The sequence below is a fragment of the Cebidichthys violaceus genome, unplaced genomic scaffold (assembly GCF_023349555.1).
Source record: "Cebidichthys violaceus isolate CVI_PGR_0920_01 unplaced genomic scaffold, fCebVio1.0.p SCAF_13, whole genome shotgun sequence".
Taxonomy (NCBI): domain Eukaryota; kingdom Metazoa; phylum Chordata; class Actinopteri; order Perciformes; family Stichaeidae; genus Cebidichthys; species Cebidichthys violaceus.
This window is the reverse complement of record NW_027176296.1, coordinates 7,891,052-7,914,122: the sequence shown is the minus strand read 5'-3', so window position 1 is coordinate 7,914,122 and position 23,071 is coordinate 7,891,052. Positions and strand designations below refer to the sequence as shown.

The 23,071-nt window shown below is 38.7% G+C and overlaps 4 protein-coding genes across 5 annotated transcripts in view; 1 reads left to right on the top strand and 3 right to left on the bottom strand.

Annotated features, from left to right (window-relative positions):
• Positions 1–346: 346 nt before the first annotated feature.
• Positions 347–4,568, bottom strand: ttc4 (tetratricopeptide repeat domain 4). The gene is made up of 10 exons (XM_068707614.1): positions 4,309–4,568; positions 4,008–4,125; positions 3,728–3,889; positions 3,260–3,337; positions 2,976–3,100; positions 2,726–2,812; positions 2,294–2,535; positions 2,043–2,127; positions 1,201–1,283; positions 347–622 (listed from the first exon to the last, which is right to left on the bottom strand). The coding sequence occupies exons 1-10, from the start codon at positions 4,417–4,419 to the stop codon at positions 523–525; spliced, it is 1,191 nt and encodes a 396-aa protein (XP_068563715.1). The 5' UTR covers positions 4,420–4,568; the 3' UTR covers positions 347–522.
• A 599-nt stretch (positions 4,569–5,167) lies between these two features.
• On the bottom strand, positions 5,168–9,125 carry pars2 (prolyl-tRNA synthetase 2, mitochondrial). 2 transcript variants are annotated; one of them, XM_068707151.1, is made up of 4 exons: positions 8,988–9,125; positions 7,399–7,738; positions 6,590–6,835; positions 5,168–6,504 (listed from the first exon to the last, which is right to left on the bottom strand). In XM_068707151.1, the coding sequence occupies exons 2-4, from the start codon at positions 7,720–7,722 to the stop codon at positions 5,623–5,625; spliced, it is 1,452 nt and encodes a 483-aa protein (XP_068563252.1). In that variant the 5' UTR covers positions 7,723–7,738; positions 8,988–9,125; the 3' UTR covers positions 5,168–5,622. The 2 variants fall into 2 exon arrangements, with proteins under 2 accessions (XP_068563252.1, XP_068563251.1); XM_068707150.1 differs by having other exon boundaries at positions 7,399–7,735.
• A 7,103-nt stretch (positions 9,126–16,228) lies between these two features.
• On the top strand, positions 16,229–18,347 carry insl5a (insulin-like 5a). Its single transcript, XM_068707148.1, has 2 exons — positions 16,229–16,524; positions 17,700–18,347. The coding sequence occupies exons 1-2, from the start codon at positions 16,353–16,355 to the stop codon at positions 17,837–17,839; spliced, it is 312 nt and encodes a 103-aa protein (XP_068563249.1). The 5' UTR covers positions 16,229–16,352; the 3' UTR covers positions 17,840–18,347.
• A 687-nt stretch (positions 18,348–19,034) lies between these two features.
• Positions 19,035–23,071, bottom strand: part of sgip1a (SH3GL interacting endocytic adaptor 1a) — a 65,516-nt gene continuing 61,479 nt past the window's right edge. Inside the window, exon 24 of the mRNA XM_068707612.1 lies at positions 19,035–22,706. Within this exon, the coding sequence (XP_068563713.1) occupies positions 22,684–22,706 (23 nt within the window). The 3' untranslated portion in view covers positions 19,035–22,683. The remainder of the gene's footprint in view (positions 22,707–23,071) is intronic.

Sequence of the window (23,071 nt, the reverse complement as noted above, 5' to 3'; positions counted from 1 at the left end):
TGCATGATAACGTTTTCTAATGACGTCCAAATTAATTTCCTTAGTGGATAATAAAATAGAATTTGAGATTATATTGCTTTTGTTGTTGACTCGCACTGACACTTGTAGCAACATTTTTTCACGTTTACTTACAAGCATTTACATTACTTGTTCAATTTAGTTCAATATATTTGTATTGTCCAATATCACAAAACAAATCAGTGTTCTGATCAATTGTTTGATAATTTTGTTTGTTTATGATTCATTTATCTAATTAATCTTGAATTAATTGATTGAAACTGTCAATCTGTAGTTTATCATTATACAGACAGAAGCACAAAAAATCCACATGGATTAGTTTTGGAGATTTCATTTGTTTTATATTCATTTATTATTGATATTTTATGTCAAACAATGTGTCCTACTCTTGACCACAAGAGACATGCATATCTTCCATTGTCTGTTTTCAGGGCAAACTTAGTCCACTGGAGATGAATAGCAAATTAAATGTATTAAAGTCTCAAGATTTGAAGGCCAAAGTTATTACAATCCTCGTATTTTCTTTCCTGTTAAAAACTGCTTCCAGAATGATGAGCTCCGAACCAGAACGATGAAGCTGGGACTGCCGGACTTGACAAAAAACCTGTTAAAAGAACATAGAAGAAAGGGAGTCAGGAAATGAATGTGAACGGTTAATGTCAAGAAAGTTACGATAAAGAATCCATGATACAAATACATTCCTCAACAGATAACATCGTCCAAGATGAACATTCGTCCGTACTGGATTACAGAAGCAAAGAATCTCATGTGAGTCATGTGTAATAATGACTCACATGACATCCTTTGTTTAAGGAGGAAACACCAACGAGTTAACAGCAGGATTTTTTTCAAGCAACTTGTATGGTTCTCATTGTTTTTTGGCTATTTTTGAAAATTGGTTGCACAAAGTCAAATGTCATTAAACACAGAGGACCAATTTCAGGCTCAGTAATAATTATAATAACTACAATGACTATAAGCAAAGTTATTAGAGCATATAACCACTAACATTAGCCAACACAAAACGTAACTATTTTCGGCCTATCAAGACAAAAGGGAGGTACAGGTTGAAACATCGATTACAAGAACGTCATAAACACCTGCCAGTTAATCAATCAATTCTTGGTGGTATAAATCAAAATGAAATCACACTTGAAAAACACTTAATCTCAATGGATGTACCTTTTATGCTGCAACACTTTTAAAAGTGACGTCTCTGGGTTTACTTGGTAGAGTGTATCCTTCTCCTCATCTTCAAAGTACAGCTGGAAAGTGAAGAGGGATCAAATGTAATCCGGATTAACAATTGATTATTGTCATTTCATCTGTTGATATAACCACACTATTTTTGGTAATGAAATGTAACTTTTGTTGGACAGTTGTACTCTGGATTACTGATCAGAAGACAGGTATTCTTAAATATGTATGATAAAATATCACTGTAACAATATAGCAATATTCTATCCTGATATAGATCATTTCATATCTCAATATAGCATGTTTTGTGGTAATTCAATATTAATTTATTAAATAACTGTGTGAAAGAAACACTTGACAAATGATAATTATTTAAGAACGTACGTGCAAAATGAACATTACAGTTTCAAGTGACATTATAGAGCACAAATAAAAAAGCTATACACCAACTATGTTTACATGCATGCACACAAATACAGAGTAATCCCATTAGGGAAGTACTTTGATTTCATTGAGTTTGATCAGACCTTCTGAAAAATGTACGTTAGTATGTGCCTGTTATTATCAATTTAGACAAGTTAATTGTGTATCATCTATATAGTATATATTTCGATGATATTTCATCACATTACGATTCCATTGACAGAGGATAAATGATCATATTGAATTATCGCCCAGCTTTATGCAACAGACAACATCGGTGAATGTAGCCCTGCTTAAGTTTGTAAGAAAAATATTATTTCACAAGTTTAAGGCTGCAAAACAGAAGCACAGATCTACTGTGTGTGTCATAAATGACCAATAACATTTAGCTAAAACACACAAACCTGCAAATCCTTTGGGTGGTATTTTCTGTCCACGTCCCAAGGTGGAAGTTCTTCTCCAAACATAACTGCCAGGTGATCTATAAAACTGAACCAGACAAATCACAGCTGTGTTTCTAACTAAAATCACTTAAAATGTTTAACTTAATTTAGTCAAATGAGATGGAGAAAGGTTGACATATAGAGAATCCCACAGAAATACACCACATCAAGATATATTAAGGACTAGACCAAAAAGTACAAGAGGACCTTACCAGTGTTGCTCGGAGAAAGCCGAGATGAAATCAGTCTGCTGGTGTTCAGGGTAGAGGAAGAGAACAGGCCAGTGCAGAGAGCGCTGCTCGTCCAGGAAGACCTGAGCCCCCGTGGCCTCCTGAGAGCTGAGGCAACCCAGGTTCAGCTGTGACATCGCTGCTGAGGAGCCTTCATCCTCATCCTCACTGTCTGAACCGCTCTGACGAGGCTTCACAGAATGGAGGAGCTTGATGCCTCGATCCTGTGTAAAGCACACAAAAAAATGTCTGATAATCAGTTTTAAAACAGGCTTTTATTGAATATAGAATTAGTGTCAGATGTGATTGCTTCATAATATTGTGAAAAATATGATCAATTTCATTCCCACAGGTTTGATGCTTAGCTAAGAGCACATTGGGAGTTTAATTTTCAGTTTCAAATAGCATGCTTACCTTTATAGCAGCCAGAAGAGCTTCTTTCTCAGCATGCAGCTTTTTTTCTTTGATCTTGGCCTTCCTGGCATCTCTCTCTGTTGCTCTCTGTGGCACAAAACAAATTAACAGGGCTTTGTGTTTAACTGGAATTACTTTCAGAATAATACAGACAAAATGTCACAAATGCAATCCAGTCTTCCTTTAAACCCCCCCCCCCCCCCCCCCCCCAAAAAAAAACAAAATCACTTTAACTCATTTATTATTATACCTTGTGTTTATCTGCTGCTGCTCTCAGCTCCTGCAGTGTCTTGTCAGTAGGGTGAGCTTTGAGCCCCTCGTCACACCACTGGACCACCTCTACAAAGTTACGCAGCTCTATACAACTCTGAGCACCTGCAGAAACACATGTAAGACACGCGGGATACGTGGATTGGTCATTATTCTATGCAGTGTTTTGCTTTGTTATGATTACTATATACTGTTAAGCTGTTACATTATTTCTAACCATATTCATGGTGATATCCTAGGACTAGACAGGCTAATATTACATACCTCTGATCAAGGCTTTGAGGTGGTCTGGTTTAATCTTCTTTGCAGCTCCAGCATCGTTCAACGCAGAGCGCATGTTACCTGAGTGATATAAAACAGAAAAAATGAGAATGAAAAGACAAAGGAAAAACACATACAGATGTGTTTACATGTAAAAGTATTCTGTGAAATAAGCACTTGGCTGCTCATCACCTGTGAACAACAGTGTACTTGATGTTATATTCCCGTATTTTAACTGCTGCACTATTCTATGCCTTAAGTTTTACTTACGTGACTTATTTTGAATACATATTGTATGAGCACTACTGGAGGGAGCCTGAGAACTAAGAAATTCATTGACTGCTTCACTGTAATTGTTGTGCATGTCAATAAAGAGCTTGAACGTATTCTTTGTAAACCATCTTATTGGGTTCATGCACAACAACCAATATCCATATGTATCTGTATGACATGTGAATAAGAGATCCTTGCCCAGGTGAAAGTGTGCTGCAGCCCGGTTGGTGAGCAGGACAGTGTCGAGCTCCTGGTCTCCACATTTCTTCTTCAAACCTGCCGTGTAGGACAGTATGGCCTTCTCGTAGTTCTTCTCCTTGAAAAACGCATTCCCCTCATCTTTCAGGCTCCTTGCTTGCTCTGGGAACGAATAAGAGGATATGAACCGAATCGTTAACATATTATCAAGTCTATAAAATCTGTTTTGACTGAAGCATAACTCCAGCAGGTGTTTCAGAAGCTTGAGGGACCCACCTACCTTCTGGGGGTCTATCTTCATCGTGTACAATGGCCTGCAGACAAGCTAGTTCCGGATATTTTTTTGGGTCAATCTCTTCTGGGACTTTTTTCATGAACATAGGTATTCTATCAAACTCCTGAAAGAGACAAAAACAGAGAAATCTCTATAGATGGACAGGAAATGGAACGTTACCTCTACGAAGTTAGCGTTTAACGTTAGCTTGCTGGCTTACAACAACAAAATGACACAGCCCATTTACGTAGAGATATCTTTCTTTTTCTTATATTATTAACCAATAGCTTCTACGTGTTAACGTTACCTCCTCCCAGTTGTCTTCACTGAAAGCATTTTTATACTTATGGGTCTTGAATTTGTCCATGAACGCGTCCATGCCATCGTCGCTGTCATGTTGCGCCTCCAATGACGCCATTTTGGATCAAAATATGTCTGAAGCGCTATTTAGTTGTTTATAAATCTTATATAAACTGTTACATTGGATTACCACCACCAGCACATCGGCTATGTCAACGTTAACTTTTCTAGACGTTACCCAACTTCTTGTTTACGCATGTGTTTGGTTGGTACTACGTGAATAAAGGTCCGTGCGGAAACACAGTACCAACCGATACATTTGGTCCGCCGCCGCCTGGCCAACAAATGATGAATAATCTATTATTAAACCGACGGAGATGGTAAAGTACTATATACATTTACTCAAGTGCAAATTAGAGGTAATTGGTCTTTGCGATGGAATTTATAGGGGAAGAATTTGTATGTTACCCAATTAACATAACAGCTAAATTTACTAGTTACTTTCAGGTAGTATTTTTGCTACAAAACACAAAATTATATATAATAGCCTATACATAATCATTATTATAGACCACACCATCTAATAACATTGTTAATAAAAATATATCTCTTAAACTTGTAAAATCTGCATTTTTAGATAATTTAACTTGGTTGTACGTTTTCTACACACCGCGTTTTGAAAGCAGGACGTGTACATGTAATGTAGTGATTTCATATTGGGGCATGATGAGAAAGTGGTGGAAAGTCAGTAAGTACATTTGAAGATAGTAGTCATTTTCTATATTTTCACCTGTAATGGAGTATTTACAATATCTATATACTGTGGTATTTTGCTAATGTAAAGAACTGAGTACTTATTTCACCACTGGAAATGGTCATTTTATTTTTGAAAAAGTTAAAATTTTCCCTGACTTGGTTGTATTTACCAAATGCCAGCATTGAGTTGTACTAAGAGGCCAGTTGTATGTTACAGATGCAAAACCCAACAGCAAATTGTGATTATTTCTCTTCACCTCTTGTTTTTTTATTTACATGGAAACATAAAAGACTGTAAAAAATGAAATTGAACCATTCGTGTGTATTACAACATGAACCAAATGCAATTTAATATCCAAAATGTTCATTATCAAGCTTTTGTTGTGACAGTTACTTTATCAGCAATGTCGATCAGCAGGTAAATTTTAAGTTTTTATAAATAAACTCCCAGTCCTCTTAGACAAAAACAAATAAGGCTTTTCTGTTCTTCCCCCACCATCTCACTGATTGCATCATACACAGAAACATAAAATAAAACATGTATTTCCACATTCAGAGTTGTTATTCATACAGTGTTCACTCTTCCCAAAAGATCCAACAGTCCATCTTTACTGAGAAACATCGTCTCACCCGCCTCCTGACAAATCACCTCAAACCTGGGTGTTTCCTCCAGAGCTCCCTGTCCTACTACAACAACATACGGGTAGCCCAGTCTGTTGGCATCCTTCAGCCTCTTTCCAATGGTCATCTGTGTACGGTCGTCAAGAACAACTTCACCTCTCAAATGAGGCCCGGCCTCTCCCAAAGTGTGAACCAATTCCTCGGCTAAAACTGCCGCGTCATCGACCTTACTGCCCTTCTTTGGGGGTAAAACACACACCTGGTAAGGAGCGAGAAGGCCTGGCCAGCGAATCCCCTCTTCTGTTGACAAAACCTCAATGGCTGCGGCAAGAATACGGGTTACCCCAAGACCATAGCAGCCCATCTCCGCAATACTAGGCTTGTTCTGTGCATTGCTGAAGGTGGCGGTGAATATTTGAGAGTACTTTTTCCCAAGGTAAAAGGTGTGGCCGACCTCTATACCCTTTGACTCCACCAGTGTGCCGGTCTTGCACTGTGGGCAGTCAGTTCTGTCTGATGACATGGTCTCTACATTAGCAGAGAAGGAGCAGTTTCCACAGACCAGAAGCCGATCCTCACCTATGTCTGCTGGCAGCTGGAACTCATGGGAGAGTTTACCGCCGATGTTTCCTGTGTCCGCCTGCACTTGAACGCACCGCAGACCTAGCCGGGCAAAGAGCCGGGTGTATGCCTGACACACAGATTCATAGGTGTCGTAAGCCGCTTCTTCACTCGCATCAAAGGAGTACATGTCCTTCATGTAGAACTCCCTCCCTCGAAGCAGACCATACTTCGGCTTTGGTTCATCTCGGAATTTGCGGGTGATCTGTTGTGTTTTTCAATAAATTATGATTAAAAAAATGGCAGCTTATTCTAACAAATACACTAGTGGCAAGAGGATTAAAGGCTACCTGATAAAGAAGTAGAGGGAGCTGTCTGTAGGAGAGAGTTGTCTGGTGAGCGACCAGAGTCGTCACTGCCTCCTCATGCGTGGGACCCAAGCAGTAGTCGGCTCCATGGCGGTCGTTCAGACGGAACAGCTCCTTTCCCATCAAGTCCCAGCGCTCACTGGTTTTCCAGAGATCAGCAGCGCACAAACTGGGCATGTCCAGCTTCTGCCCACCGATCCCGTGCATCTCTTGGTCAATTACTCTCACCTGTGGATTTAAGACTGCAGTTATAACATGTTTATACATTACTACTCAACCTTACCTCCCCAATAGACTTTGCTCCAATATTTTCTTTTTAGTTATGAATAATAAACAATTCCATCTGTTCAGGCCTCTGAAATAATATTTATACAAATATATTTGAAAATTCAAATGTTAATAATATATTGGTTACATTGTTTTACTGAAAAAACTGTAAAACAGAAACCAAAATAACCATATGCATATGATTTATCTTTTAGTATTTTGTGGGGGTTGCTAGTTTTCCAAATTTGTATAAATAACAGCAATAAAAAAAGAAAAGATTAAGTATTGATGAAAAGAGGAAGACAGCAAATTCTCCATCAACAACAAGATACACTTGTATGACTCATCAGTCTTTGAATCAATATTTTCTAGTTTTTATTTTCTTTAAATAGCTGGGTCACAGATTCATGTCAGCAAAATCAAAGTTTGTGGACATGACACAACCAGATTCACCAGGACTACCTGGCATGTATAACCATACTTGTTTAATATGCGTTTGATTGTATAACAAAAACTAGTCTCACCAGCTTCTCCATGGAGCGGACGAGGGCAGGAAGGTAGTAGTAACAACCGGGATTGGACGGATGGATGAGGCCGGCCTGCTGCATGAGCCGTTGACTCTTACAAGTCACCTCTCCTTGCAGCCGACTGTCTTGCCCCACATCACGCAGGTTTGAGGGCTGGTAGAGGCGGGACACCAGGAGTGTGGGCTTGATCTGTTTGGAGTTGGTGGAGGCAGGAACAGAGGCATGCTCAGCACATCCTGAATGGTTCCTCCTGGGAAGTACTGAGGTTCTGTAGAGCCGCTGGAAGACTCTTGGCCAAATGTGATTCATTATTGGCTCCATGGTAGATCCAGACCTACTAGACGAGACAAATCAGTAAGCGCTGAAACTATTACTCAGCTCATAGAGGATAAATTCGCTTTTTTTTTTTATTAATTGAGTAATTCTTCGAGTGAAAATGCCAAATACTCTCTGGTTCCGGCTTCTCAGAAGTGAGCTGGTCAACAATGATCCAACAAAACAAGACATTTTGATCATTTTGGGCTTACATAAATTATAATGAGCATTTTCTCTATTTTCTGGAATTTTATAAAATATACAATTAACAGATCAATAATAATGGAAAAATACATCAGCAAACTTACTTAAGTGTTTAAATACAAATCAGAGGTACATCTACTTTATTTTATCCATATTATTCTACTTTACAGTTTCAGGGAAATATTCTACACACTGTGGAAAAGCATGAACACTTTTATCTGTTATACCTAAATCAATTTTGCAAATAATACTAATGTTCTTTTACATAAGTAGTATTTTTAATGTATTTGCTTCACTTATACCGTATTTAATATTGTAGAACTACAAATTAAACTTAAAGGTAAAGGATCCGAGTACTTCTTTCACCAATGTTGCACAGAGTCTAGGTTTTCATTTAATTTTAAGAGCTGGAAAGTAATGGACTCAAGTACTGTACTTAAGTAGTTTCAAAGTATTTGCGCTTCACTTGAGTATTGACATTTTATGCAACTTTATACTATTATTTCAATACATTTGGGGGGCAAATATTGTACTTTTTACTCCACTACATTTGTCAACAATTTGCAACATTTAAGTAATGTACATATTAATGCATTAAATATTAAAACTACTCAATAAAATATGTTTCTGAAATGGGCCATTCTGAATAATGATTACTTTTGTTTTGATGCTGGTACTTTTAGCTGACTTTTTAAATGCAGAACTTTTACTAGTCACAAAGTATTTCTACCCTGTGGTACTATTACTTAAGTTGAAGATCTGAGTTCTTCTTCCACCACTAACATTAACGCACATGATCTAAATGATAAACAGGTGAACTCAAGGTCGTCAAGACTATATTTCCATGCAGCTATCATTTAACGTTAGTCCTTAAATGCAGAGGATTGGTTGTAGACGCCACTGACAGATGTCTAAAATGTCCACAACAGTGACAGTTCACAGTTAGCGTTACATATCAATAAATCCTGTCCAGATGGACAGTTTCACGTTAGCAGTTTAGCTAGCTGCACTTAGCTTCCTCAGTTACCACATAACGACGTAGCTAGGTAAAAGTAAACAAAACTCACCTTGGGACAGACAACTACTGTCTTGTTGTTCCGAGTAGATTATCTCAGTAGATGAGCAAATAGTGACATTTCTATAAAGTTAACATACTGCAAAACATTGAGGTCCCGGCAACATGCTGTTTTCATCAGCTTGTTACATATCCGGTGACTCGTCCCAATAATGCTACATCGCCCCCTGCAGGTGTGGAGGGGTAAAAAGGTGCAGTCTGTGTGGTGGTCTCTTGTCTGGTGGTCTCTCGTCTGGTTTTCAAACTTATCCGTTTTCGGTGCTCTGAAACTCCGACCTAGTGTGGACACTCAGTGTAAACGTTAAAATGGAAACGTAGTAGTGTGGACATGGCCTCAGTCAAAGGTGGCGTTGTAAAGCAGTGATTCTTAACGATTGGGCCGCGAGCGCCACCTAGAGGGCCGCAGAAAACTTTCAGTTTTGCACCTGTGGGCCGCAGGACCGCATAGGTTATCAATTGAAGACACCAGAGATATTACTGTTATCCATGAGACGCTCAGTTACAATATAGATTGTAACTGATACATATTGTCGTGTTTTCAAATAAACATATAAGCATGTGAGAACAAACTGCTCTTAACTCTTAATTAGCATAACTTCACATGCACGTTACTGCCCCGTGTGAGGAATTGTATGTATATTGAGTGTCTGTGAGGGGGGTTTGAGTAATGTGAGGTGTGAACCTGCGTGGAAGAAAGTAGTTGGCAGAGGTGTCTGCCCAGGCCAATGGGTCAGGATCCAAGGGGGAGCTTATCAGATTTCAGCCAATCGTGGAGCTGATCGATAGGCTGAGGAATGTAACTTTGGGGAGACAAAAGGACTGTAAATCGGAGGAGAGAATCAGACCTTCTCCTGACCATGATGCAGATGTACGTATCTGTCTCGTGGCCCGGACAGGGTCTCAGAATCAGACCTTCTCCTGACCATGATGCAGATATACGTATCCGTCTCGTGGCCCCTACGGGGCCTCACTTTCATGAAATGTATATGTCTGTTTTGTTATTAATAGTGTACTTCAGCTTGTAATTGTTTAGCTTCTGTTAGTTATTAAATACTTTTGATTGTAAATCGGAACCAGCTGGTTATTTGATACAACTCTGTTGACGAAAAGTACAGTAGAGAGCGTGACCTGCGGCCTTCCATAGCGAGAGCGGTAGAATCCCAACACCTGGTACAGACTCCCTCCACGTTCCATGCTTCACCTACATTCCCCTGGGTCCTAAGTCCCTCTGCGTACAACTTCTTATCACCCTTTGTGTACCAACGTACATTTATAACAAATACCACACATAGTACAAGGTACTCAGTGTTGCATATGTGTCTGACCAAAAAAAGCAAAAAAGAAATGATTCATTTAAATGATTCTTTTAGATTTGTTAGTTGTTTTGTTTGGAATATGTATAATAAGCATATCATTTAGTTATCCTACTGAGAATGTAACAAACATGACAGATAGGTTTGCAGTTTTCAAAGTGTATATTTCAAATTGCATCTATTACACACATGAAAATAAAGTTGTCAACACCGACTGAATATCTATGATCAGAATCATTTAAACTGTATTTTAACTGTTACTGTGTAAAGGGAATACTGCTGTTAAAAAGCACCTTATTTGTTTAAAGTGTTTGCAAACCAAATGTTATTGCACTTTTGTTCATATAGCAGTACTTTTAAAATAAAAGTGCACAATACACTACTTTTGAATTCATTATTGAACATTGCGCATAACAATGCGTTTAATTGCAATTAAAAATGTTAATCGTTGCCCAGCACTAATTTAAAACAAAAAAATTAAGACGAAAGTGATGCCAAACCCCCCAAAATGTCAAAATTTACAATCCTGACTTCATTAAGTACAGCTTTGTGAACGGAGGTAATGAGGCAGAGCCGAGAGCCCAGTGTGTGGACTGTTGTGACTGTTGTTATTGTTCATTTGTCACAGATATGAAGAACAACTTCTGGTTCTGCCATGCAAAAATGAAGACTGCTGAAGCATATAATTCGCAGATTATAAGGCTATATTTTCATTTCACTTTATTTACATTCTATTTACAGTTTATTTAATTTCAAACTTATTATTTTGAATGTATTTTATTACCACATATTTATCAAATTTCCATTTTTTTCTCAGTTTTTTTGAGAGTTCCTCCTTTTTTTCTGTAGTAAAACCTAATTATTAGTTATTTTTGTGTTAATAAGCCGACTTGAGCCTTTAAATTTGTTCTTGTATTACCATAATTTGTTCCATGAATTGTTAGCCTGTTGGGTGTCTTGTTGTATTTGTATGCAGGTTTACATACACATCTCATCTCATCTCATCTTCAACCGCTTATCCGGGATCGGGTCGCGGGGGCAACAGCTCCAGCAGGGGACCCCAAACTTCCCTTTCCCGGGCCACATCAGCCAGCTCTGACGGGGATCCCGAGGTGCTCCCAGGCCAGTTTGGAGATATAGTCCCTCCACCTGGTCCTGGGCCTCCCTCGGGGTCTCCTCCCAGCTGGTCGTGCCTGGAACACCTCCCTAGGGAGGCGCCCAGGTGGCATCCTCACCAGATGCCCGAACCACCTCAACTGGCTCCTTTCCACGCAAAGGAGCAGCGGCTCTACTCCGAGTCCCTCACGGATGACCGAACTTCTCACCCTATCTCTAAGGGAGATGCCAGCCACCCTCCTGAGGAAACCCATTTCGGCCGCTTGTACCCGCGATCTAATTCTTTCGGTCATGACCCAGTCCAAATGACCATAGGTGAGGGTAGGAACTAAGATTGCCCGGTAGATAGAGAGCTTTGCCTTGTGGCTCAGCTCTCTTTTCGTCACAACGGTGCGGTAGAGCGACTGCAATACCGCCCCAGCTGCTCTGATTCTCCGGCCAATCTCACGTTCCATTGTTCCCTCACTCGCGAACAAGACCCCGAGGTACTTGAACTCCTTCACTTGGGGTAAGGACTCATTCCCTACCCGGAGTAGGCAATCCACTGGTTTCCTGCTGAGAACCATGGCCTCAGATTTAGAGGTGCTGATTCTCATCCCAACCGCTTCACACTCGGCTGCGAACCGATCCAGTGAGTGCTGGAGGTCACAGCCCGATGAAGACATCAGGACCACATCATCTGCAAACAGCAGCGATGCAATCCTCAGCCCACCGAACTGTAAACACTCCTCCCCACGACTACGCCTCGATATCCTGTCCATGAATACCACAAACAGGATTGGTGACAAAGCGCAGCCCTGGTGGAGGCCAACCCTCACCGGAAACGAGTCTGACTTACTGAACCCGGACACAGCTCTCGCTTTGGGCGTACAGGGATTGGATGGCCCCCAGAAGACGTGTCATCCAAGACAGCCCCTCCACACCCAGTGCCTTCAGCATTTCTGGACGGATCTCATCAATCCCTGGGGCTTTGCCACTGTGGAGTTGTTTACATATATATATGGAGTTGTTTAGTAGGTTTACATACACATGATAAATAAATGTGATGATCACATTGTATCATGTCATTTATTTGACAAGGTTTTTGCTTGTTAAACTTTAAGTAAATTTGATTTTGTTATTGAATACAAATCAAACCTAGAGTGCAATCAATTAGTTCAACCAATACAGTGTTAATATTTGAATGGGCCCCGTGTCACTTTGTACTTGAAAAGTTGGGCCCCGAGGTGAAAAAGGTTAAGAAAAAGGTTGTAAAGAACTGCATGAGGTGTTTTTAATTTGTGGTCCTTCATATCTACCCAAAAGAATAAATACCTCGGAGTATAATGCAGTTCAGTACAACACCACCATTGACCTCAATGCCCAAAAATATAATTTAATAAACAGCTGAAAATAAGATTATAGGCATATAAAAGTACATTTCATGACAAAACAGTTGTATTGGATGGTATTAGTGTACAGGTGTACATCATATAGTGAACTCTGAGTGTATATTAGCTCCACATAAAATTAAGGCTTTTTTAATGATCCACATTTTCACTTCACTGAGATTACTTCTCTGGCTGGACCACATGGCAGTGGGCTTCGGGACCATTTGCTTGTGGGTGTGCAGACTTTAAGTTAAGCTGTGTATTGTCTCTGTTATTATTCATATCAAGAAAAGAGACAGAAATCATAAACCTCAATCCTAGTACACAGCAATAACATAAAACTAAGCAAGGGGTATAATATACATGCTGGGCATAGAAATAATTGCATTTCTTCAGATAGAGGTAAAAATAAAATGGAACAGTGCAAAACATTGAAAAACAAATAGGAGTATATATATACAATTGAAGACAAAGAGAAGAATACATTACAATGTTTACTTGCCTCTGATTTTATCATTTGCTTTAAAGAAGAAAAGTGCCTTATAAAGAAAAAAAATTGTGAAAATCAAACACAGCGGGGTGTAGAGTTTTGTAAAATTGATGAGTTTTTATTGAACACACTGTATTATTACACGTAATCTTTGCCTTTTGTTGACATTATACTGTACTGCAGTCTGTGTTAGTGCACTTTTGCTGGCTTTACAGCATTTTATGTCAGCAATTTGAAACCATTATTCCCTCAGTGAGTCAATGTAACATGGACACATGATGGTCAGCGCACACTGCAAACAGAGTGTCCCTCTGGCTCTTCTCTCTCAAGTGGACACTGTGGGGGACATTGTTCAGTCTGCAGTTACACACACACACACACACACACACACACACACACACACACACACACACACACACACACACACACACAGATGTATTCCTGAGCCAATTAGGTTTGTGCCTGTGTCATCCATTTATCTAGAGGCTCTTGTTGTAAGATTTGGTTTTCAGAGACTGAATGTCTCCTGAAGATATGAACAATCCCATTAGAACAGATCTTATCTGCAAACCTCACATTTGCCTATTTGCATTATAGAAAAACTTAGTTCAAGGTTTCAGGGAAAGGCAGTGTATATATATATATATATATATATATATATATATATATATATATATATATATACAATACCACAGGGTATCTGGCATTTTATAATATACTGTAACATACACTTGGGTGTAAGTATGGTTTCTGTAGTGAAGAGGACACAATTAAGTCAATTTTAAAAAAAAAGAAAAAAAGAATAATACTTAATTTGAATTAATCTGGAAAATTATTTAATATGGTGAAATCGGTAATGTTGCTACATAGTCTTGATAGAATAAAAATCCTCTTTTTAGATTATGTACCACAGTTCAAAATAATAATACTTTTATTCTCTGTCACAAAGCAACAGATAATCTCCTTTGACAGGCTCAACATCAAGCAAACAATGCACATTTAAAAACTCACATACGCACAAATATGTAAAATAGGACTCTTGCTGTCCTTGAGGGAGCGGCCCACTGCTCCAAAAAGCTTAGGATGGGTTAAATGCAGAGTTCAAATGTATATGACGACTGAAAGTTGTTGTTTTTTAGTTTGGATTATGGCAATTCAACTTTATTGTCATTAAACTTGTGTACATAGTCTTCTGTTTCATTAATTGATATAAAAATTATCATCTCTTACAATCCCCTTTAAATCTTTATGTTTCAGTACATATACATTTACAAATTCAGTCATGACGTTATGGCCGAATACTGAACACATGTATCAGCTTTGTAATTTGATAACAGCTAACAACTTCCCACCATAATGCGAGGGGAGCCTTCTCTGCTTCATTGCAGCTGCTGCTCAGTTTGCTGGAAACAAATTTCTGTCAAGTTGGTCATTTTTTTATTAACACAGACTGCAGTGCACTCTCTTCAAGGTTTGAAGAGATAACTCAATGAAAACTAGGAGCAAGAGCAGCATCAAAAACATGTTAGCCTGCATAGTCAGGCTAAATTAATAAACCTGTGTCTGCTGATACTACATGATAACCTCACCTGAAAAGAATGAGCTCATGAACATGTTTAGTCTAACAAAACATTTCCAACTTCAGGTCCACTTACTGGCTTTTTGCAGCGCTTTCACACACATCACACAGTTTTAATCAGCAGAGGGAACTTGCTCAGTTATCGTGATGGAGATGAAGCTCAGCTGTTCTGATTTCATCCACAGCACGTTTAGGACTTGAGGAAGGTCAGAAGTTATGAATTTGCACAGCTAATGTTACTGTACATGCAATATTATAACATAATGTTAACTGACTCAGTGCTAAATATTTGCCTGAGGTTTCCCCAATATGTCCGATAATGCCAACCTGAAACGAGCTGCTGACAACACCAAGTCCCTGAATAAGCAGACATATTTGAAAAATCAGTAGGTTGTTTGGTCTGCAACTAAGCTAATAGCATTTGTACAAAGAGTCATTCAATTATTACTAATTCCACCTTATAGTAACCCATTGTCTGAGGAGATAAAATGGCCCAATTGGTTAATATGCAGAAGAAATAATATGAGAAATAAGAAATAACTTTAAACACTTTACATGTTACTTTACAAGGGAAGTCTTGTTAGTTTTTATTGGGGCTTGGTCAAGCTCCACTAATCTGCTAAACTGGTCAATCAAGTTTTCTTTTTTATTATTAAAAGGAAAAAAAGCAACCAAAAGACTCCTAATATCTTAGAATTTCTCCATTCTATCTTTATGTCGTTGTTTTCTAGGGACAACCATACAGTCCAGCTAAACATAATATAATTTCATTGACATCCTGGGATGGGACCTCCGCCGTTAATGATCAAACTGAAATGTCATGCTGAGTATCACATCGCACCATCAGCAGCACCGTAATGACCTTCATAATGGGACTGTCAGTATTGACTTTTTACCTCTCAAATGGACTAAACTGCTGTAAAGACAAAGACAACCGTGTCATCAAAGTGCTGTAAACACATGAAACATCTGTTTGGGAATCACTTTGTATCACTTAATTAGCCAAGTGGAGGTCAGTGCAATCACAGCCTTAAATCACATAACCACAGAGGAGGCTGCACTCATCTTATGTGATTGTCAAATGAAGGCTGTAAAAGGCTGATGGTTGTCACTGACGGCTAAAAATGGTGATGTGGAAACGACCGGAAACATAAAATGACAGAGTGACGACTGTCTGTGTCTCTCTGCATGTGTGTGTGTGTGTGTGTGTGTGTGTGTGTGTGTGTGTGTGTGTGTGTGTGTGTGAGAGTGTGTGTGTGTGTGATTGGGATGGGCTAAAGGGCCAGTTAGAGGGAGGAAGTGAAGAGATACTCAGCATTGATGAACTGAAAGGTGGATGGTATATAAAACAAGGAGATGCAAGCATCGGATCAAAGAAAGAAGACTCAAAGACAGTCTGCAAGATAGCAGATAACCAATTGGAAACAGGACAGAAGTTTCAGGAACAAACCGGATCAACAGAGAGATAAACCACCTTCAGGCATCCAGCATGCGTGCTCTGGTGGTTTTGCCTCTGCTGTTGTGTGCAGTGGTGTGTGTGGTCCAGGTGAGAGCAGAGGTGAAGGCGGTGAAGCTATGCGGACGAGAGTTCCTGAGGGCCGTCGTTTACACCTGTGGAGGATCCCGTTGGAGGAGATTCCTCAGTGAGTCCGACATGGACGGTGAGATAAATTCTCTTTTTATTGTCAAAACAGCAGACATAGTGGTCAGTGATGAAAATCGAACACTTTTCATTTGACTACCTTATTTTCTTCTTGGTTCAGGATGACAACAAAAGGAGGAATAATGCAGAATAACATAGACATGCATTTTTAGGACTATGAAGATTGAGACTTAAATGATAAATTCACAATTTTTTAAGTCTTTCTTAAAACAATAGGGGACCATATGAACATTGAAACAGATGTGGCTGGCTGTAATCATTCCTTCAGTTCATACCGGCACCTGCATGTTTTGAGATGGACTTGAAAAAAACGTGAACCTATCCTTTAAACTAGAAGATGTTGTACACCACAGGGCTACCTACATAGGTAAGTTTCTACTAATTTGTACCCATAACTTATTACTATTTTTTTTCTTTTGCAAAAGATATCTTGATGAGACTTACTGAATAAAAAACCCTAACATATCATTTCTCGTCTTTTGACTTCTTTAATTACATCCAATTCATCTGACTGAATCTGTTCTTTTTTACTTTTTAACAATATTTGTCATGCCATTCATGTGTTTTGATGTTACGGTCACTGACTCACAATTTGAGTTCTTAGTACTTCTGTCAAAGGGCAGAGTAACATTTTGTTCATGTTCTGAAAGTGACATGCAGCTTTCCACTGCTGTGATTCCTTGTACATGTGCTGTATACTATTAATTCAGCGGCTGCAGTGCAGTGGGTGTACAGGCAGACAGGTGCCCCGGCCGCAGAGACATTGTCTGCTGTTTTACCTTATTAGACTTGAGGAGCCCACATATCATGATTAAATGCTACAGCAGTCTGTTTCACCCGGCAGCAGCCTCTCTCTCTGTCTGTCACACACAAACAAACCCAGTTAGCCTGTCAGTCGGGCTGATTAGAAAGAGGAAAGTGACACAGGAGAAGACAAATAGCACTGAGTTAATCTGTGCACTCATTTAGAGTTTCCCTATTTAATGGAACCATAGACCTCAATTACCCAAGACTGATGTGAAAACAGTTGGCCCTTCTTTATTCAGTTAAAAACAATTGTGAAAAAAATTACTTGAAATACACTTTTGGAGAGGGACCGTGTGTGTGAACCTGGTTATTGGACTGAATTAGATCAAGTGTTTCTTTAACATTTGTTGCATGTTGTTGTTCCAGGTTCGCCCACAGCGGATCAGAGCAGTTTGGAGAGTAAAGACCCGGGCTCCGAGCTGACCAGACGAGATATTAACAACGTACTGACCACTGTGTGCTGCCAGGTGGGCTGCAGGAAGAGCGACCTCACCTTCCTCTGCTGAGGCCAACCCCCCTCTCTCTTCTTCTCTCTCCAAAATGACTCTGCTCTCTCCCATCTGAACTTAGTAGAGACAAAATCTGAATCAAAATGCCGATGTCTTAAAAACATATTATCACTGTATTGTATGTGCCCAAACCCACAATGTCTCTAATTGCTTTTGACATTGACATTTTTGTGAATTAGTACTTTAACTTATATGGTTTGTAGATGTGAATGTGTGGACCACATCTGTAAACCTGTTTCTGAACCCCAGCTGACGATATGTGCAACCATAAAAATATATTCTATTATAATATAAATAAACCTACTGAGGGGTGCAGGAGTATATAATTTCCCACTCAGACATCTGTGTCTCAGCCTAAGTGTGTGTCCTGTATGTAGCCAGAATCCACAGGGGTGCAGGCTTGTAAAATGTTCTTCTCTACCTTCATGTATTTGCAGTACAGAACTTGTGTTTTTACTTATTGTTTCGCTATTTTTGTCAAATAAATGTTCTTGCACAGGTCTTACATTGTTTGAGGTGTGACATCTTTTTAAAATTGCACTCCTGGACACTGGATACCAAACAATACTTCAGCAAACCTTTAGTCAATAAGATTATCAAAACATCAATATGTAACAAAAAATCCTTAATCATTAGCATCCTGGTGTCTTAGACGCTAACCTCTATTCCATTCTATTCTATTGATGGAAATTAGCACGCGACACAAAGGCTGATACGTATGTCATTAGTTTAGCAGGTATTTGTTCATAAACTTAAGTATTGAACAAATTACAAGGTAAACTGAGTAAAACATTGAATGATGTGCGTACCAAATTTTGTTGGCATGCATCCAGTATTTGTTGAGACAAAATAACAAATGTGAACCTCGTTAGCACTAGATCACCAGAGTCGTTGTGATGCATCACCCAGGAGCCATGCATGTCTGTACAAATGTTTGTGTTCATTTTGTCAGATCATTTACTGAATATGGGAAAAAAATTGACCCTAGATGAAACTTAAGATTCATCCTCTGGGGGTCATGGATGTCTGCATATACAGTATATATATATATATATATATATATATATATATATATATATATATATATATATATATATATATATATATATATATATATATATATACACACACAGAACTACATTTCTGTATGCATTCACGAGAAAGACTAAATAATACAACAAAAACTGCAAACATAGTTCCAGTTATAACTTTTATTGGTTTTGGAAAGAAGCAAACTAAGTTTCTCAGTTCATCTTAACATTGTTATGTACTGTACAAACAGCTTGCACATGTGTTTTGAGGTTAACAGGACAGAACCAAAAAGCATTCTGGCTTATAGCACACATAAACACAATCCTTGCTCTCTTCTCAACATTAATACAGGTTACTGACACTCAGCACAACACGTCAATTCAGTACTATCTATCATCATGGATGCCCCACCTTTACTTCATGCTCTGCATGCAATAATGAATTACTGCAGGACAAATTCACCACAGAGATGAAGATCTGTAAAAGCTTTGTATCCATTATCCATTTTTTAACTAGATGATGCAAAGAGTTATCTGGCAACTAACATGACTTCAACTAACATGACTTTCAAGCTGAAAGTCATGTTAGTTGTAGTGTAGTAATTTAAAACAGATGCATGGTGGTGGGTGGGTGTGGTGGGCCTCTGTAGATAATGCTGTAGTGACTGTTGCACTGATAGCTTGAAGTTCCACCCAAGTTACAGCTTTCTGTTAGGCATGTTGATCCATCCACTCAACCATATGGACTGAAATGACTGAGAGAAAACTGTTACCAAAGTAATGTGGGAGCTAAATGGCACCAATCATTATCACCTTGCATTAATAAATTAAATGCAACCTCAGAGAAATCCACAATGCTCTTTTAGACTGCACAGGAATAAATCTGATCAAACACAAGACAAATCTGATCTTTTTATACGCCAAATAACATATGTTTAAAACTATGCCTGATTAAAAGTACTCTATCATTTAAAATAGTATTGACATGTTGCTAATAGTCCTCTCGTCCTAAATTCAGCCTCAAATGCTTCTACGACGGCTCTGAAAGGACCATGATTGGCTGCATTTAGCAGAATGCCGACATACAGTACAGTACGGAGATCTTCGGCTACACTTCACACACACTTTTTGTTCTTCGTGTTGAGTGTCAGAGCATTTAGGAAGTTCAACATCATCAGCACAGTGTTTATTACACATTAAACAATATAATCTTTTTTCATTTTTATCCGTTTAAAAAATATTCAGCTTATTCTCCTTAACAGAGGACTGACTGTCCGGGATACACACACATAAAATACAAAAAGAAAAAGAAAAGCATTTTGGTCAACTTAACCTCGCTCCACAACCTCATTCAACTCATGTCATCTCACAGAGACCATTACAATTATGCAAAATAAAGCCATGGATTCAAGCGTTGGTTGGATGATCAGGGGTGTGCTCATGATATAATCAGGGAGTTTAGGTACCACTGAGGTGAAGGGAAACAGGTCAGACATGTGGTCCAAGTTGAGGAATAACTGGACAGGTAGATGTGGGAAATGAGAATGTTGTATTAATACAAGTGTTTACTGATGAGGTTTGAATAATAAAAAATAAACAAGCTGGTCCCAGTAAACAAATCCTGTTCCAGTACTGGTACCACAAACGTCATGACTGCTGTTGAGGAAAACTGATTGCTTTTGTCGTCACTGTCTTGACTTTATTAAAAGGAAAGGTTAAACAATTTGGGAAATACGCTGACTCACTATCTTGCCGAGTATGTTAAATGATAAGCTGGAGTCACAAGATGGTTAGCTTAGCTTAGCATTAAGACTGGACACTGGGGAAAACAGTTTGCCTGGCTCTGTCCAAAGGTAAACAAGACAATCTTCAGGCACGCTAGCAGCTCTTGGCACAGCAGTGCTTTGAGCTTAATGCTAACTTTCTCCTTCTCTCAATTATAATGCTAACATGCTGATGTTTAGCAGGTATAACATGTACAATGTTCATCATCTTAGTTTAGCATGTTAGCAAGCTGACATTTGCAAACAAAAATATAAAAAACAAAGTACAGCTGAGCCTGAGTTTTGCAGGTAGTCATAATCCAAAATACTTGAGATATTTGATCTGATGGCGGCGCTACAGGAAAGGTGCAGGAATTAAAAGTCAGAAATTAATCATGTTATATCTTGATAACCCACAATAAAGCCAGGCTAGCTGTTTCCAGTGTTTATGCCAAGATAACCGACTTCTGGCTTCCACCTCATGTCGAACAGACATATATGAGTGGTATTAACTCTTGAAAAAAGAAAAGAAAATGTCAAACTGACTCTTAAAAGTGTGAACCTCGCCCATGGTATAACTAACTCTACATTAACACTGCTTTCACAAAGCATAACACAGCATCCAGGAAGATATTTATCTTTTTCTTTAAATTACCCCCCCCTCACCCATATATATATCTGAAATCTTCCGTTGCACTTGAGTTAAAAAATTATATCTGAAATAAATTCAAAAATTATACCTTATACTGTACACAGGTTACCCAACTACACAAATAACAAAAAAGAGAGATTTCAAATATTTATACCTTTAGGGGTTCTGAGTTGTGTGAGACCATTCAAATTCTATTCATATACAGAATCACTTTTTATACAACAAATCATCGTCATCAATAAATAAAAATAGAATGCTGTCATGTACTCTGGAGTCTATTACTGCTGTCCTGGGAACAATAGAAAGGCTATCTGACAATACGAGGAAAACACCAAACGCCCTTTAAGATATATATCATTGATTTAAAATGACACTTTGTACACTTCTTTTGTTCTGACAGGAAAACAGATGTTCTTATTTTGCAACCAGTAAATTGATTTATCATTGCAGCTGCCTAACAAGCTAAAAACCTCTCCATGTCTGTGAAAAAAAAATTAACAGTTTGATTGACTGATCAGTGCATTTACATTAAAAAGGATGCGATCCAAAGTCATGTGACCCTGTAGTACCAGTAGGTGATGCATGATTATATATTTTTCTTTTCTTCGTTTGTGTTTTTATGCACCAACAAGAAACTCTTCTTTGTTTTAACTGCTTGTGACAACACGGATCAAAATGCATCAGTTAATGCATTTATTTTATGGCAAAAGACACGCAATCGGCCACCGTCAGTGCGAGACAGTTGGGACTGCTGTCTCAGGCTTTGAGCTCAGACTCTGACAAAAGAATTATTCTAAGAGCCGATTTTTCTGTCTGCTAATGAAGGTGTGCAACTTAATGATGTATTATCCTAGGCCCTGCTTCAACTTAAACTAGTCTAACTTTGGGAAGTTAGACTTTGTGTCAGAGGCTAAGGTGCGTGCCTGACTGCAGAAATTTTATTAATGGGTATTTTTACAGCTAAATCTTCCTGGACTCTCGACAACAAACTGCCTGTTATCCAGAGTTAAGAATCTGTCTGAAAACTCTTTCTGTCCATGTCTTATGTCAGGCAGCTGCAGTGAAACTTTTAAACAACACCACCACACATTGACCAGAGGGGGATGGAGACAGAGGCACAGACTTCAGAGGGTGGCATAACCCAGGTGTCTAACTGCAGCAATACAGATGTTATGAAATGAATACAAATACGATAATTACATGACCTAAAACAGTTTCCACGATGCTATATGCAAGTTATACAATACTGCTGGGTAGGCTGCGGACCCGTCGTGAGGGTTCAGAAAAGGGTAATGGAAAGTCGGTTGTCTGGTGTCGGTACATCCTCTGTCCTCTGTGTCAACCTCAGTCCACTGCGATTGTTTTGTTCAACAGTGTTGTTCTCAGTAGCATGGGTTAGTTGTCGGCCAGGTATTTTCCTGAAAAGCATCACCAAATGTTTAGGTGTCATGTGTTAGTCATTTAATAGAGCTATTATTGACTTCAGTACACACTGCATGATCACATAGTAATGGAGGTCAGGACAATGAACCAAATACATAAAACAAAGTAGTCCAGAAGACTGAAATCAGAAACATATTTTTTGGCTGCACTGACCATCAGACTGTCACTTAAAAGATTTGTATTTATACATTATTAATTTATTTAAAACGCTATTACGTGTTATTTATTTTCATTATCAATCTGCAGCAATTATAGTTTAATCCATAAAGTCATCGAGCGATATGGGTTGTTAGCTAATGCTAACTAGCAGCTAAGCTAAAGCTAAGTAGCAGCAAGATGC

Bases quoted from the DNA above. Each gene is read 5' to 3' on its own strand.
- insl5a (XM_068707148.1), top strand. From the start codon at position 16,353: ATGCGTGCTCTGGTGGTTTTGCCTCTGCTGTTGTGTGCAGTGGTGTGT. The intron at 16,525-17,699 runs GTGAGATAAATT...TTGTTGTTCCAG, and splicing joins CAGTGAGTCCGACATGGACG to GTTCGCCCACAGCGGATCAG.
- ttc4 (XM_068707614.1), bottom strand. From the start codon at position 4,419: ATGGCGTCATTGGAGGCGCAACATGACAGCGACGATGGCATGGACGCG. The intron at 4,126-4,308 runs GTAACGTTAACA...TGTCTCTTTCAG, and splicing joins GTGAAGACAACTGGGAGGAG to GAGTTTGATAGAATACCTAT. The intron at 2,128-2,293 runs GTAAGGTCCTCT...TGTCTGGTTCAG, and splicing joins GCTTTCTCCGAGCAACACTG to TTTTATAGATCACCTGGCAG.
- pars2 (XM_068707151.1), bottom strand. From the start codon at position 7,722: ATGGAGCCAATAATGAATCACATTTGGCCAAGAGTCTTCCAGCGGCTC. The intron at 6,836-7,398 runs GTGAGACTAGTT...TTAAATCCACAG, and splicing joins TCCGCTCCATGGAGAAGCTG to GTGAGAGTAATTGACCAAGA. The intron at 6,505-6,589 runs GTAGCCTTTAAT...AAAACACAACAG, and splicing joins TCCCTCTACTTCTTTATCAG to ATCACCCGCAAATTCCGAGA.